We start from the raw sequence: 14,264 nt of genomic DNA on the forward strand, positions 1-14,264 counted from the left end.
CATATACTCATATAATAGAGAATTATGACTTCCATTTTCAAGAAACGTCTCAATTATATCATACTAATACTTTCCGCATGTAGAATTATTCAAAAGAAAATATAAGCAATTCCCTTTCGTTTATTAATTACACATATACATTTCAATTATGATAGAGTAGTAAAAAATTTCAACTTGTAAACAATTAGTCTCGTACTAATATTAGTTTATAGATTTGTTAGTATATTATAATACTCATATGGAGTATATAAATTATATATGTAATTATATACTTCGATACGATATATATATTTAGTTTTCCAATACCATAATACCGAAATCGCAGTATCGAAAATTACTACAATTCGGTACCATGCTTACCCCTACTTCCATGCATTCAATTTATCTCTAAACTAACTAATCAAAAGCTAAAACGGCTATGGAAATGTATGCGCAAATTTTCTTCACGCGTATTTTGATAATTCAAGCCCTCCTTGGGAACGAAATTTCTTCCATGTGTGGGCTTGAAAATTCTTCCAATAAATTCAACTTTCTCTTCTCTTTATATAATACAATAATTTTACATGCATAATTTGAATTGCTACAAACGTACATGCTAATATCTGAAGCAAAATTTGAATTGCTTATAAAATCATGGTTATGGATTCAAAATCATCGGTTCACAATTTCATTAACAAAAGGTGGCTTTTCTTTTTCTTTTCTCTTTTTTCAAAATATTCTCTACCAATAATGCACATGCAGGTTCTGCATTTTTTTATTTTAATTTGCTCCTAATTTGTTGCTTGTATATTTTTGCAGTATTTTACATAGAGAGGATTTGCAGGATTCTGCTAATGTGATCGATGAGGGAAGGTACGTAAAAGAGCAAAATTATTGTTATAGATAACATGGTTTATAACGAATAACAATGACAAAAATTTGATAACATATAATATAACATAACATGAAAATTTGTTTTTTTTTTTTTTTAAAAAAAAACTTGGCCATACAGGATGATTGTTATAGAGAAGCCCGACGGTACTTCATCACTACTTTTTATGATAATTATTTCACAGTCCTTTTTTTCAAAAGAAAATTGGTACTTCAGGGATTTTTCGTGATCGAGCACCTTTTTGCTTGTTTAGTGTGCTACCTGTTCATATATGAAATTAAAGCAGAGGATATTTATAAATACTTAGCGATCCTTTTTACCAAGTATATATGTTGCGTATACTTAAGCTAAGTCGTTGTTACTTAATGCTCCCTCGTTTCAATTTGTTTATTTGATTTTGACTTGGCATGAAGTTTAAGTAAGTAGAGAAAACTTTTAAATTTTGTGGTCTTAAACTAAAAATATGTTTAATGTATCAAAATACCCTTTAATCTTGTGATGTTAAATATGTCACATGGAAAGTTGGAACTGAAGAGTTGCCAAAAAAGGAAAGAGACATTCTTTTTTAAATAGACTAAAAAGGAAAGTAAGACACATAAATTGAAACTGAGGGAGTAGATGAATTGAATGAGACTAACAACTCAGGGGGAGAGAGCTTGTTGTATGTAAAATTAAACTGTGGAATGCTTGGATTGGGTTCTCTTAGGCTCTCTTATTTTTTTTTTGATAAATGTGGTGTTCAAGTTAGCTTGCGCACACCGACTGTTCATGGGGTACATGTTACCTCCCATTAGCACAAGTATCGGGTAACTCTGTCTACCAAGGTTTGGATAGATGAGAAGAAATCCCTAGTGTTTTTGCCTCTGCTGGCGCTGGGATTTGAACCTGAGATCTCATTGTTCTCAACCAACTCCTCTTAGGCCTATATTCACCAATACTTCAGATAATCATATGTTTCCCATGAGAAGTCAGAGAATATTGTTGAAATATGGGGTATTGAGTTATGCAGTGTGTTGATGTGAACATTATGAGGACAGCAAAATGGAAGGGTTGACACAATGAAGAAAAAATGTGAAGTAGTAACTGGAAGTGCATCTTTTTTATTGCTTAGTAATATTTGGACAAGTTTTCTTGATCTTTGTAAAGAATGATCATGACTTTTGGTGGTTTAAAGTAATAATAACATGGATCCATATAGACCAAGGATGTCGAGAAGGTAATTCTTAGGGAAATCTCAACTTTAACTGAAAAGTACTCCGAACTGGACTTCTAAGACAAGGAGACTCCAAATAAAGGAAGAGTATATTGAACTAATTTCCCTATTTGATTTATATAGACCTGAAGTGACGGAACGTTTTATGAAAAGCAGAATTGGGAGAATGCTTGAGTGAAGAAACTAGAATCTAAACAGAATAACAAGGGGACATCCGTGAACTCCTAAACCTTACTAGAATTTAATTAAATTTGGTCCAGCTGCTAATGTACTGTATCGCTGTATGCATGTTTGATCTTGAATTATGAGTTCCGGTCCAAATCACAGTGTTACAGGTTAAATTCTTTTATTTCTTTCGAATACGTCTCCCATGAGGTGTTTGTATTTCTTATGCATGAAATCTGTGTAACTGATCCATTTGCTGGCCTTTACATAGTTGAGACAAGGTCATCCCCTTAACAAGCATCCTGACAATCTACCGCTGAAATCTCAAATCATATATATGTCCCTTCTTTTTGCAGTCATATAGCATCTTTTGGGGATTTTGAAGCTGAGAACTTTTTGGAGGACTTCTACATTCCTGATTACTTACTTCTTCCTGAAGCAGAATTGAGAAAAGGCTACAATACACCAGCTTGTCCTGTACTAGTATTTATCAACTCCAAAAGCGGTGGACAGCTAGGGGGAGAACTTCTTTTGACATATCGTACTCTTCTAAATGAAAATCAGGTTTTTCTTTCCCTTCCTTGATATGCATTGCTGTGATTTTAATCTTTTGTGGATCACAAAATGCACTGCAATTCTTTGAAGAGTTCACTGTGGGATAATTGCTTTCAGGTGTTTGATTTGGCAGAAGTGGCCCCTGATAAGGTTCTACACCAATTTTACTTCAATTTAGAGAAACATAAGCAATGTGGAGATAGCTTGTCTGACGAAATTGAAAGGAGATTGAGAATCATTGTCAGTTTCGTAATTAAATGAAGCATGTTGGATCATATTTAATTTGCTTGTTATATCTTAAGCAATTTTGTTATATAGGTGGCAGGTGGAGATGGAACAGCAGGCTGGATTCTTGGAGTTGTTTCAGATCTCAAACTAGCTCGCCAACCTCCAATTGCAACCGTGCCATTAGGAACCGGAAACAATCTACCTTTTGCATTTGGTTGGGTAAGATTACAGTAATCCTTTTGCCTCATGGCAAAATTCTTTTGTAATTATTTGCAAACCTGTTACCATTACACATATTTCTAGTAATTGTAGACTCTTCAATTGTATAGGGTGGAATTATTTTTCTTTTACTAGCAGAATATGGTCTCTATGTTAGCCAAATCCTTGTAGTCAATCAATAATGTTACATCTGCTTGAGATTCTCCTAATAATTGCAGGGGAAGAAAAATCCAGTTATTAACTGCGAATCGGTGAAGGCATTCCTAGATCAAGTGAAACATGGAAAAGAGATGAAAGTTGACAGGTAAATATTGGCTTACTTGAGCAGTGAAAGGTCTTCTGTTTATCTGCTTGTCAACAAATTGATAACTGTTCACTGAGGCTATTGTTATAAATGAATGATTGAATACTTCATTATATGTAATGCATCATAACATCTATTAAATTTTTAACACTCATGGTGTTAAGTTCTTCATAATATAAACGCTAGTTCATTAGGCAATTATACTATGGGGTTTCCGCTGAAAGTCAAGTGAATGAAGAACAAACTACCATTGATTGTCTGAATTCAAAATGTTCAAATCATGACATAAGACTTGCTAAGGACGACTTATGGAACTGTCCGTGGGTAATCTGAATCTAATTAAACTCGTAAGGGATGTATGATGCGTGTGCACTTTGTTTCGTTTTTATATCTTCTCATCTTAAAAGGTTCACTTATATGATAGAATGAAGACAACTTGTTTGAAAAACTTAGATATCTTGATTAACTAACCATCCATTGTTATTTCTCCATCAGTAGGAAAGCATGAAACTTTTTTCAGAATAATACCTTAGGAGATTTATCTAGAATTTGTGCACTACTTCTTTTGGCTTAAACACTATTATGTTATGGTAAGGTCTGCGTACACTCCACCCTCCCCAGACCCCACTTGTGGGATTATATTGGATATATATGTTGTTGTTGTACTATCATGTTATGTTGCTCTTCATTCGATTCAATTGAAATTCCTAATTCGCTGCTATGATGATCATTCTGTTTCAGTTGGCATATTCTTATGAGAATGCGGGCTCCTAAAGAAGGTTCTTGTGATCCAATTGCACCTCTTGAGCTACCACATTCATTGCATGCATTTCAACGTGTGTCTCAAACTGATGCTTTGAACAAGGTACATCTGAGTCTGTTTCCCCTTCATGGATTTACATGTCCTTATGAGCAAAATGCTTTTGTTTTGGACGCTATCAGACAGCAAAAATACATATATCTTTCCTGTGAGAAAAGTATCTAGGTTTTTCTTCTCTCTCACCACTGGAATATGGTACTCTATAATATTCTTGTGCTTTGTAAGGATCCATACATTGGATTGACATTCAGTTTCAGTATTCTTTCTAGATGCTGGAGTCCCTCTAACAACTAATCAATTAGGTTAATTGATGTTTGATGTGTTAGCATAATGGACAGATTGTAGAATATCTTAAGAGAAAACACGAGAGAAATTGAAGAATGACTATCTCAATTACTTCATCCCCATACATCAGAATACATTGGTATTTATATACAAGAGAAATAAGAGAGGAAAGGAAGTAAAATATCCTACACTAAATGTAAATCCTACAAAATATTCTTCATAATATTCTACCACTAATGTTACATAATATTCTACACTAAATGTAGAATATCCTTAATAATATTTCATATATTCATAGTATCTCTTCATATTCACCATATTGAGAATATCTTAATGTAGATATTCTACAATCTGTCCATTATGCTAACATCCCCCCTCAAATTGATGCCGGTGGATCAACAAGCATCAATTTGCCTACTAGAAACCGATGACGTTGTCGTGCCATTGATTTTGTAAACACATCAGCTATTTGAAGATCACTGGATACATGTGGAAGAGTAATAACTCTTATATCCACAACTTCTCTGATAAAATGACAATCCACTTCAATATGCTTGGTTCTTTCGTGATAAACTGGATTGGTTGCAATCTGAATGGCACTTGTGTTGTCAGCATGAAGAGGAGTGGACTAGATTGAGGAAATCCTATCTCTGCAAGTAAACCACGAAGCCAAATAATCTCGGATCAAGCAATAGACATTGCTCGATATTCAGCCTCCGTTGAAGATTTTGAAACGCAATCTTGCTTCTTGCTCTTCCAAGATATCAAAGAATCTCAGAAACATGCACCATCCCGTGACGGAGCGGCGAGTATCGAACATCCGGCCCAATCGTAATCACTAAACGCTTTAAAATTTGAATAGGAGAGCCACTAGGAAAAAATAATCCACGAGTAGATGTTCCTGAGAGATATCGAATGATGCGACGAACAACCACTAAATGTAGATGACGCGGAGTCTGCATAAATTGACTGACTTGTTGAACTGCAAAAGAGATATCAGGCCTAGTAATAGTAAGATAATTTAGGCTCCCAACTAATTGTCGAAACAAAGTTGGATCAGGAATAAGATCTCCTTCATCACGGCGATACTTTACATTCAATTCCAATGGAGTATCAACAGAGGGTGATTCTTGAAGACCGGAAAGCAATCAAATCCACGAGTATATTTGTCTTTGGTTTAAGAAAACACCTAAAGAATTATAATGAACTTCCAACCCCAAGAAATATGTAAGAATACCAAGATCTTTCATATGAAAAGAATCCTTAAGTTGCTGCTGGAGGCTAGTGATTAATGAAGAATCAGTTCCTATGATAATGATGTCATCTACATATACCAAAAGAAGAACACAACCTGTGATGTTTTCCAAAGAAAGAAAGATGAGTCATATTTACTTTGTTCAAAAGAGAATTGAAGCAAAGTAGATCGAAACTTGTTAAACCAAGCTCTGGGAGCTTGTTTTAATCCATACAAAGATCGCTTCAACTTGCAAACATCTGATGTGGGTGATGAAAACAAACCAGGTGGAGGTTTCATTTTGTTTTCATATAAATATCTTCTTTCAGATCACCATGGAGAAAAGCATTTTTTTACGTCCATTTGATGAAGAAGCCAGTTCTGTGATGCAGCAATGGCAATAATAGTTCGCACCGTAGTCATTTTTGCTACTGGTGCAAAAGTCTCCTCATAATCCACACCATACTCTTGTTTGTTACCAAGGACAACCAAGCGAGCTTTGTACCTATCAAGAGTTCCATCAGAATGAAGTTTAATTGAATAAACCCATTTACATCCAATTGGTCGGACATTTGAAGGACATGAAACAATGTCCCATGTGTCATTTTCTTTAAGAGCCAAAAGTTCTTCCTCCATTGCTTTCTGCCAACATTCATGCTTGGAAGCTTGTGAGTAACCAGTTGGAACAGAAATGGTGGATAAAGTAGAGGAAAAACCATACCAATTAGGAGTACTTCGCTGCCTAGTAGACCGTCGAGTAGGCTCGAAAGGCGGCTTGAAGAAATCTCGGATTGGTTGTGGGCGGTCTCGAGGTGGCGGATCAGTTTCGGGAGGGGGTAAAGCTGGTCGACGTCGTTCATACACAAATCCAAGTTTGAACCTCTTAGAAAAAGATGACAAATCCTCAAAAGTAGGAAGAATAGGAGAAACAGAAGATGACTCAACATGAGTAGGAAAGAAATCGATTCTCAAAGAAAACAACATTTCTAGAAATACGAAATTTGTTAGAACTTGGATCATAGCAAATAAACCCTTTCTGAGAAGTACTATAACCCATAAAAGCACATTTAGTAGACTGAGCAGAAAGTTTATTGCGTTGAGAAGGAGGCAGATGTACAAAACAAACACAACCAAATGTATGAAAATTATGATAACTAGGATTATGATGATAAAGGCGATAATATGGAGACTCAAGATTTAACACTTTAGATAGCGACCCTATTATTAATTAAATAGACGGTAGTAGACAAAGCTTCCACCCGGTATTTTGATGGGACGGAGGACTTAATCAATAAAGTACGAGTGACATCTAAGAGATGACGATTTTTACGTTTAGCAACCCACGTTTCATTTTGTGGTGTATATGGGCAAGAGCATTGTGAGACAATTCCTTTCTCAAGTAAGAAATTATTGAATTCATGAGAAATATATTCTCCACTAGAATCAGATCTTAATATTTTGATGCATGTAGAAAATTGATTCTCAATGTAAGCAAAAAATGTCTTGAATATGGAAAATACCTCAGATTTGAAACGGAGAAAATATACCCATGTAAACTGACTATAATCATCTATAAATGTCACAAAGTATTTGAAATGATCATGAGAAGTAATTGGTGAAATGCCCCAAACATCACTATGAATAACATCAAAACATTTTGTATACGACTACAAAATTAGGAAAAGAAAGAGTTTTACTTTTGCCTAATTTACAAGTTGAACAATCAAAAGAAGCGAAAATTGATTTTTATTTCCCAATAAACCAGAATTCGATAAATGAGACAACACAATAGAATTTGGATGTCCTAGACGCTTATGCCAAACCTCAATCTTACTAGTAGTAGAAGTACAAGCAAAAGATAGACAAAGAGGAATGGAAAAATGTATAGGAAACAATCTTCCAACTTTAGGCCCCTTCGCGATTACCGTCACGACACGATCCTGCACAAGACAACCATTAAAGAAAAATTCACATCACAATTATTTTCTACCAATTGTCCAACCGAAATAAGACTAGTTGAGAGTTTTGGTGAAACAAAAACATTCTTGAAAGTTGGAGTAATGTCCCCAACCTTGGTAATGGATAAATTACTACCATTGGCAACCTGAATCTGTGATGGACCGTGATACTTACGAACATTTTTTAGTATACTTGTTGAGTTGGTCATATGATTGGAAGCACCAGAATCAACAAGCCAAAGATTAGATGTAGCATCATTACCTTGTAATCCCATTGCCGAAAAGGCTGACACGATCATTTGTTGGACCATTTCAGGAGTAAGAATTTGTCCTGCAGAAGTTGAGTTATCAGTAGTGGAACCATTTACCTCAGCTTGAAAAGCATTGACCCTATGATTCTGAGGGCGTGTGGGACACTCTTTGATAATATGTCCATGTTGTTTACAATAGTTACAAAACTTCTTGCCACAATTGCTAGCAATATGACCATATTGCTTGCAGCTATAGCATTGAGTTCTAGTCATATCCCTGCCCTTTCCTTTTCCTTGAGCAGCAGATGCAACAGTGACATCATTTGCTTGCTTGAATGCATTTTGTGTGACAAGACGTTTCTCTTCACGGAGTAATTCCCTAAAACAAACATCCAAAGAGGGAGACGGGTCACGATTCATCAAGTTAGAATGAACACTCTCAAAATCGTATCGCAATTTCATCAAAAAATGGTCTCGCTTGCTTTGCTCATGAGCTTTGCTTGAATTATAGAGAGATTCGAGCGGTACTTTAGCATAAACAATATCAGTAAATTTAGCCCATAAATTCTGAAATCCAGAATAATAATCCTGAACAGAGAGACCTCCTTGAGAGTAATTAGCAATTTCATGCACTAGCTGAAATCTTCTAGCGCTATTGTCTTGATTGTAAACCTTTTGTAAATAATCCCATATGGCCTTTGCAGTCTTGTACGGCCTGAGATTAAAAACAATAAGAGGGTCAATTGACCCTAAAATCCATGTCATCACCCGAGCATCCTTAACCTTCCACTGACCTAACTTTGTAAGATCAGTAGGAGAAGGATCACTTCCATCTATATGGCCCCATAATTCTTTTCCGTGACAAAAAGTTGAAATTAAAATTCCCAAATTTGAATAATTTTTTCCGGTGAAACGAACACTGAAAGACTCAAATTGATGTGAAGTCATGTTTCTGAATAGAGAAAATAAAAAACACAGTGACACGAAAAAAATAGCTAGAATACCAAAACCAAAACCAAAACCAAAACCCCTAGATTCTTAGAACTTAACAGTCAAAGAACTAAAAAAAAAAAAAAAAAAAGGCTCTAATACCATGTCAAGAACAGAGAAAACACAAGAGAAATTGAAGAATGACTATCTCAATTACTTCATCCCCATACATCAGAATACATTGGTATTTATATACAAGAGAAATAAGAGAGGAAAGGAAGTAAAATATCCTACACTAAATGTAAATCCTACAAAATATTCTTCATAATATTCTACCGCTAATGTTACATAATAATCTACACTAAATGTAGAATATCCTTAATAATATTTCATATATTCATAGTATCTCTTCATATTCACCATATTGAGAATATCTTAATGTAGATATTCTACAATCTGTCCATTATGCTAACATGATGTTCACCTATGTAAGTTTGCTTTAGATGTCAGAGTTGGAGCTGGATTGAAGTTTATGGATTCTTAACTTGCCACCGAACACTTGTTTTAGTTACTGGGTTCACAATTAAATATTGATACATATTTAATGGATTTCCCAATACAAATATAGGGTCTAAGAAAAAGCTATTGGGTTCTTGTAGGCTGTACCTGATATTGTAGCTTCGCTTCTGTTAGATGTCTGATACTCTCTCAAAGAAATCTATATATGAACTTCAATTAAAATATGGGTTCCTCATTCACCTGTTTATTTAGTGGTGTCTCTTTTACAAAATTTTGCTTCATCTGAAAGTGTATTGTGCTCATTTTCAGGAGGGCTACAACACTTTTCGTGGAGGATTTTGGAATTACTTCAGCATGGGTATATCCGTGGCTTATTTATGGGTTTTTACATTTTTATAGTTTCCACTGTACTCACGAGAGCAAAAAGAAATCTTGGGAACAGGAGATGCCACATTTTCCCTTGTTGCGTGAACTATCTGGAGATACTGGTTTTTACAAAAAACTTTGATCTATATGCAAAACTTTATGAGTTGTATATACTTAAGGGTCACTACATCTAGAGTCTGTTCACTAAGCTTTTGGATGGTATATCATGCTTGTATCAAGAACTTGATGCTTGTGTATTATTATTCTCATTCCTGAGTTTTGGACAAGGTTTCACCTTTTTCCCTTTTTGGTTTTACTTTAACTTGCAGGAATGGATGCTCAAGTTTCATATGCATTTCATGCCGAGAGGAAGCTAAATCCAGAAAAATTCAAAAGCCAATTAGTTAACCAGGTATTATATTGTCATTTGGATCAACTTAATTCCCACTTCTATTGCTGGTTTATCAGAGAATAAAAGCTAGTTAGTTATTCAAGTACTGTACTGTCGTTCCGAACATGGTGCGGTCAACTTAATTCCCTAGTTGTATTGCTGGTTTGTCATGGAATAACAGCTATTCTTATGCACTTACAACAGTTCCATGTTTTTATAATGTCAAATATGTCTATATAGTTTAGATGCTAAGACAGACTGACAGGAAATAATCAGATGGTTTCTTATAATAAAAATTCACATATAAAAAAACAATATCAAGATAGCGCATAGTTTACCTACTTATGTTGTCTATCTGTGATGACAAAGTAATTAACTTCCGCGGAATGTTTATGCAGAAATGAAATGTTTGCACTTCGTGGTTTTAAACTTTTATTTACTTTCATATCGAAGAATTGGATAAATCCCTTTCTCACTAAATGGCAACTTAAGGCATTTTCTTGATTGAGGAAACAATGGATTCAGCTGAAAATATTTTTGTAATTTCTAAGGAGAAAATTCTCATAGGAAGAGAATTGCATGACACCAATTATGTGGACCAGAGCGGTATGAGATTAGTCCGTGCATAGTGAACTTCTATTGTTGTATTTCTATATTTCTTTTCCATAATTAGCTTTCCAATAAACCCTAACAAATCCCTAAAGGTTTGGGTGAGTGAGGTAGTATTTTTTGTGGATTCACAGTTCAACTGCTTATGGTCGTGGATATGCTCTGCTAGGCAGAGTTGAGAGAGTAGAATGTATCTTTTTTACTTGAATCCCCTTAATGCTAATTTAGAATACTTCATAAGCTAAGCTCAGTCCCCACCATTGTGTCTTCAAACCTTGGTGAAGTTCACAAAAGATGCAATATAGGAGACTGACTTAATGGCATACAGATACATGCCTCTTATGGACGGGCAGGTGCTGAAACTGTGATTTAAGCACTTGCAGAAAATTGAAAAGATGGGATAATGATCCATGAAGTGTAGGACTGAGACTTGGTTTTTTACCGTGCAATGATAGATCTAGTATTAACCATCGGGATCTGGTCCTGATGTCATTACTTGGTGTCTTTTCCTCTAACTTCTGCATCCAATTTGTAACTATAGGCCTCTCACACTAAGTCACACAAGCAGACTGTCACTCTCGCTTGTGGCTGTTTATTCAATTAATTTTCTTTAAAAATGCTTGTGCAGCGTCGGCGCACTTTTGTTTTTCCATTCTTAAATTATTATTTTTTAAGATTTCTTATGGTCTTTCTCTTTGTTTATGATTTTGTTAGAGTACTTATGCAAAGCTTGGATGTAAACAAGGATGGTTTTTTGCTTCTCTTATGCATCCATCATCAAGGTTAGTCTTCTTGTCAAGTTAAGCTGTCTATTTCACTGGTCATATCCTTAGTTCCCTTAATTATGAACACATACCATTGCCTTTTCAACTGCCGGTGTGACCATTAGTTTGGTCTTGGAAAAACTCATAGTTGTAGTTCCAAGAGATTCTTCTTTTCCTATGCTACAGAACAGAAGATAATATACGTAGGACCTGGTCAACTATAAGCATTAATAGAAGTTTAGAGGGGTTACATGGTCATTGTGCCAAGAAGTTGAAGAAATCTCAGTCAATTTTTCCGTTGTGGTTGTACCATTTGCATCTTTTATTCTCATTGTGCAATGAAATTGGCAGTGCTTTGTGAATGCCGCTCTCAAACCTTCGTATCTGATTATGTTGTCACATAGTTGCATACCAGGACATTTACGATCTTGTCATCTTTAACATTTACCACCTATTGTGTCAAAAGATTCCATAATAGCTATGTCTTCTGCATTTTTAGTATGTGATGATGATGATGATGTTATAATACTGCGTTTCTTTATCATTATAGTTCCGTTAACACATTGATCCATTCTGCAGAAACATTGCGCAGCTAGTAAATGTGAAAATAATGAAAACGCCAGGCGAATGGATAGACCTCGACATACCTAGAAGGTAACTGCACATGGTGCTCTTTTATATTTTGCATTCTTTTTCTTATTTCTTTTTAATCTATGTTAGCTGATAGAATGTACCATTCCGGAAAACTTAGACAAATAGATCTTCCCATGTTGGTCAACATGACCTGTGTATATTAAACTTTGTCTTCTCATGTCATCCCTGTGATTTAAGCTGATGCATATTAAGATTTCATCATATTCTTAGCAGCGATAGTAGGCATTGATTTCTTTTCAGAAGTTGAGAGTAAATTCTATCGAGACTGAAGTTTCTGATTTCCTCAAATGAGGAACAAATCGTACTGCAACTGGTCACTTAGATGGTTTATCTCATCGTAAATTACTGAATATTTTAATACTTGATTGAATGTGCAGCATCAGGTCTATTGTCTGCCTCAACTTGCCCAGCTTTTCTGGAGGATTCAGTCCTTGGGGAAGTCCTAACAAGAAGAAGCTCCATGAGGTCAATTTTTCTACTTTTTTCAGTATCTTCTGTGCGATTCTAAATTATGAATTGCTATCTATGAAAAGATACGTTGGATGGATACATTGATCAAAGCTGTGTTTGGATTCTTTTTTGTTTGTAATTTTGCAGAGGGACCTCACTCCTCCATATGTTGATGATTGTCTTCTTGAGGTTGTTGGTTTTCGAAATGCTTGGCATGGACTTGTTTTGCTTGCTCCAAGAGGGCACGGGACACGCCTTGCACAGGTTATTTGATTTTGAAAGATTCGTAGAATAGACATTTGTTGGTGTGGTATTTTAATTTGCTAAACTCCTTCGGTTAAAAAGGATGTGCAATATAAAACGAAGCTAAAATATTCTATTTTTGCCAAGTAAAATCTACCTATTTGGGGAGGCATTACTTTCTCTTCTTATAGTACAACTTCTTATTACGTCTATAGTGTTTTATGATCAGCTGCCGTTGAAGTTTAAATCATATATAGATTTACATTTTTCTTTAACATTCTATATTGATAGGCGAACAGAATAAGGTTTGAGTTTCACAAGGGTGCGGCTGAGCATACATTCATGAGGCTTGATGGGGAGCCATGGAAACAACCCCTTCCCATGGATGATGACACTGTTGTTATAGAAATTTCTCACTTTGGTCAAGTGAGCATGCTTGCAGGTTCAGATTGCCGATCTGCAAGTATAAATGATCCTACTTCACCGCACTTTCAGGAGGACGAGTTGTATGACAGTAGTGAACAAGATTCTGAAGAGGAATCAGCAGAAAGAAAAAAGTTGGGTGCAGCTGACACATTCCGGATGCCAGATAGTTTTGATATAAATGCAAATTAGTTAACTGTTCAGAGACTTGCTTCATCTCACCGGTTATGAAGTATACAAACTTACAAGGACTAGCTTGCATAGGCGTAGGGGCGGATTGATCAGAATTTCAACTTTATGGTTCGAATATGGAATTCTACCATCCCATCTAATTGTTAGGTTCGAATCCATTCATTGTACTTAGTGGATTTTTTAACACATATATAGGGATGAACCTAGTAGCTTCTTCACTCGATCCACCCCTGCATAGGCATCCGAAAAAGCTGGCTAGTTAGTGTAATGTGCTAGTAAGCAACCAATTCTGGGCTATTTGTACATAATGCCCCTTCCCTCTCCAAACTCCACTTATTTTTTTCTATTTTTGTGTGAGTTAGTTGCTGGATTTTGGTCCATCGACAGTTCTCCATGTCCAGAGAGGATAGAGTTACCGGGGACGTGTTGTTGTAGTTCAACAGGTCCTAATATCATGGTCCTGGCTTTTTTTGGCTCTCTGATCTGTGGAAGTATCGCTCATGTATGTACCTGTAGATATGGGAATTATGCAAAATTCATTTTTATTGGTCATTTGTTATGCAAAATTCATTTTTATTGGCCATTTGTTATAACCGCTCTAAGCAAGGTAAAGGTATCAA

At 35.5% G+C, this 14,264-nt stretch overlaps 2 protein-coding genes across 3 annotated transcripts in view; one reads left to right on the top strand and one right to left on the bottom strand.

Moving 5' to 3' along the window:
* The window catches only part of LOC132053227 (uncharacterized), an 88,000-nt gene that overhangs the window by 73,724 nt on the left and 12 nt on the right, over nt 1-14,264 (bottom strand). The gene's annotated exons all lie outside the window — the stretch shown is intronic.
* On the top strand, nt 420-14,236 carry LOC132053232 (diacylglycerol kinase 1-like). 2 transcript variants are annotated; one of them, XM_059445161.1, is made up of 14 exons: nt 420-680; nt 799-852; nt 2,606-2,813; nt 2,922-3,044; nt 3,123-3,251; nt 3,470-3,555; nt 4,297-4,420; nt 9,862-9,910; nt 10,248-10,330; nt 11,633-11,700; nt 12,262-12,336; nt 12,714-12,801; nt 12,934-13,050; nt 13,321-14,236. In XM_059445161.1, exons 1-14 carry the CDS (start codon nt 634-636, stop codon nt 13,642-13,644), a joined length of 1,575 nt encoding a protein of 524 aa, XP_059301144.1. In that variant the 5' UTR covers nt 420-633; the 3' UTR covers nt 13,645-14,236. The 2 variants fall into 2 exon arrangements, with proteins under 2 accessions (XP_059301144.1, XP_059301145.1); XM_059445162.1 differs by having other exon boundaries at nt 2,922-2,954.

Source organism: Lycium ferocissimum, chromosome 4 (genome assembly GCF_029784015.1).
Source record: "Lycium ferocissimum isolate CSIRO_LF1 chromosome 4, AGI_CSIRO_Lferr_CH_V1, whole genome shotgun sequence".
Classification (NCBI taxonomy): domain Eukaryota; kingdom Viridiplantae; phylum Streptophyta; class Magnoliopsida; order Solanales; family Solanaceae; genus Lycium; species Lycium ferocissimum.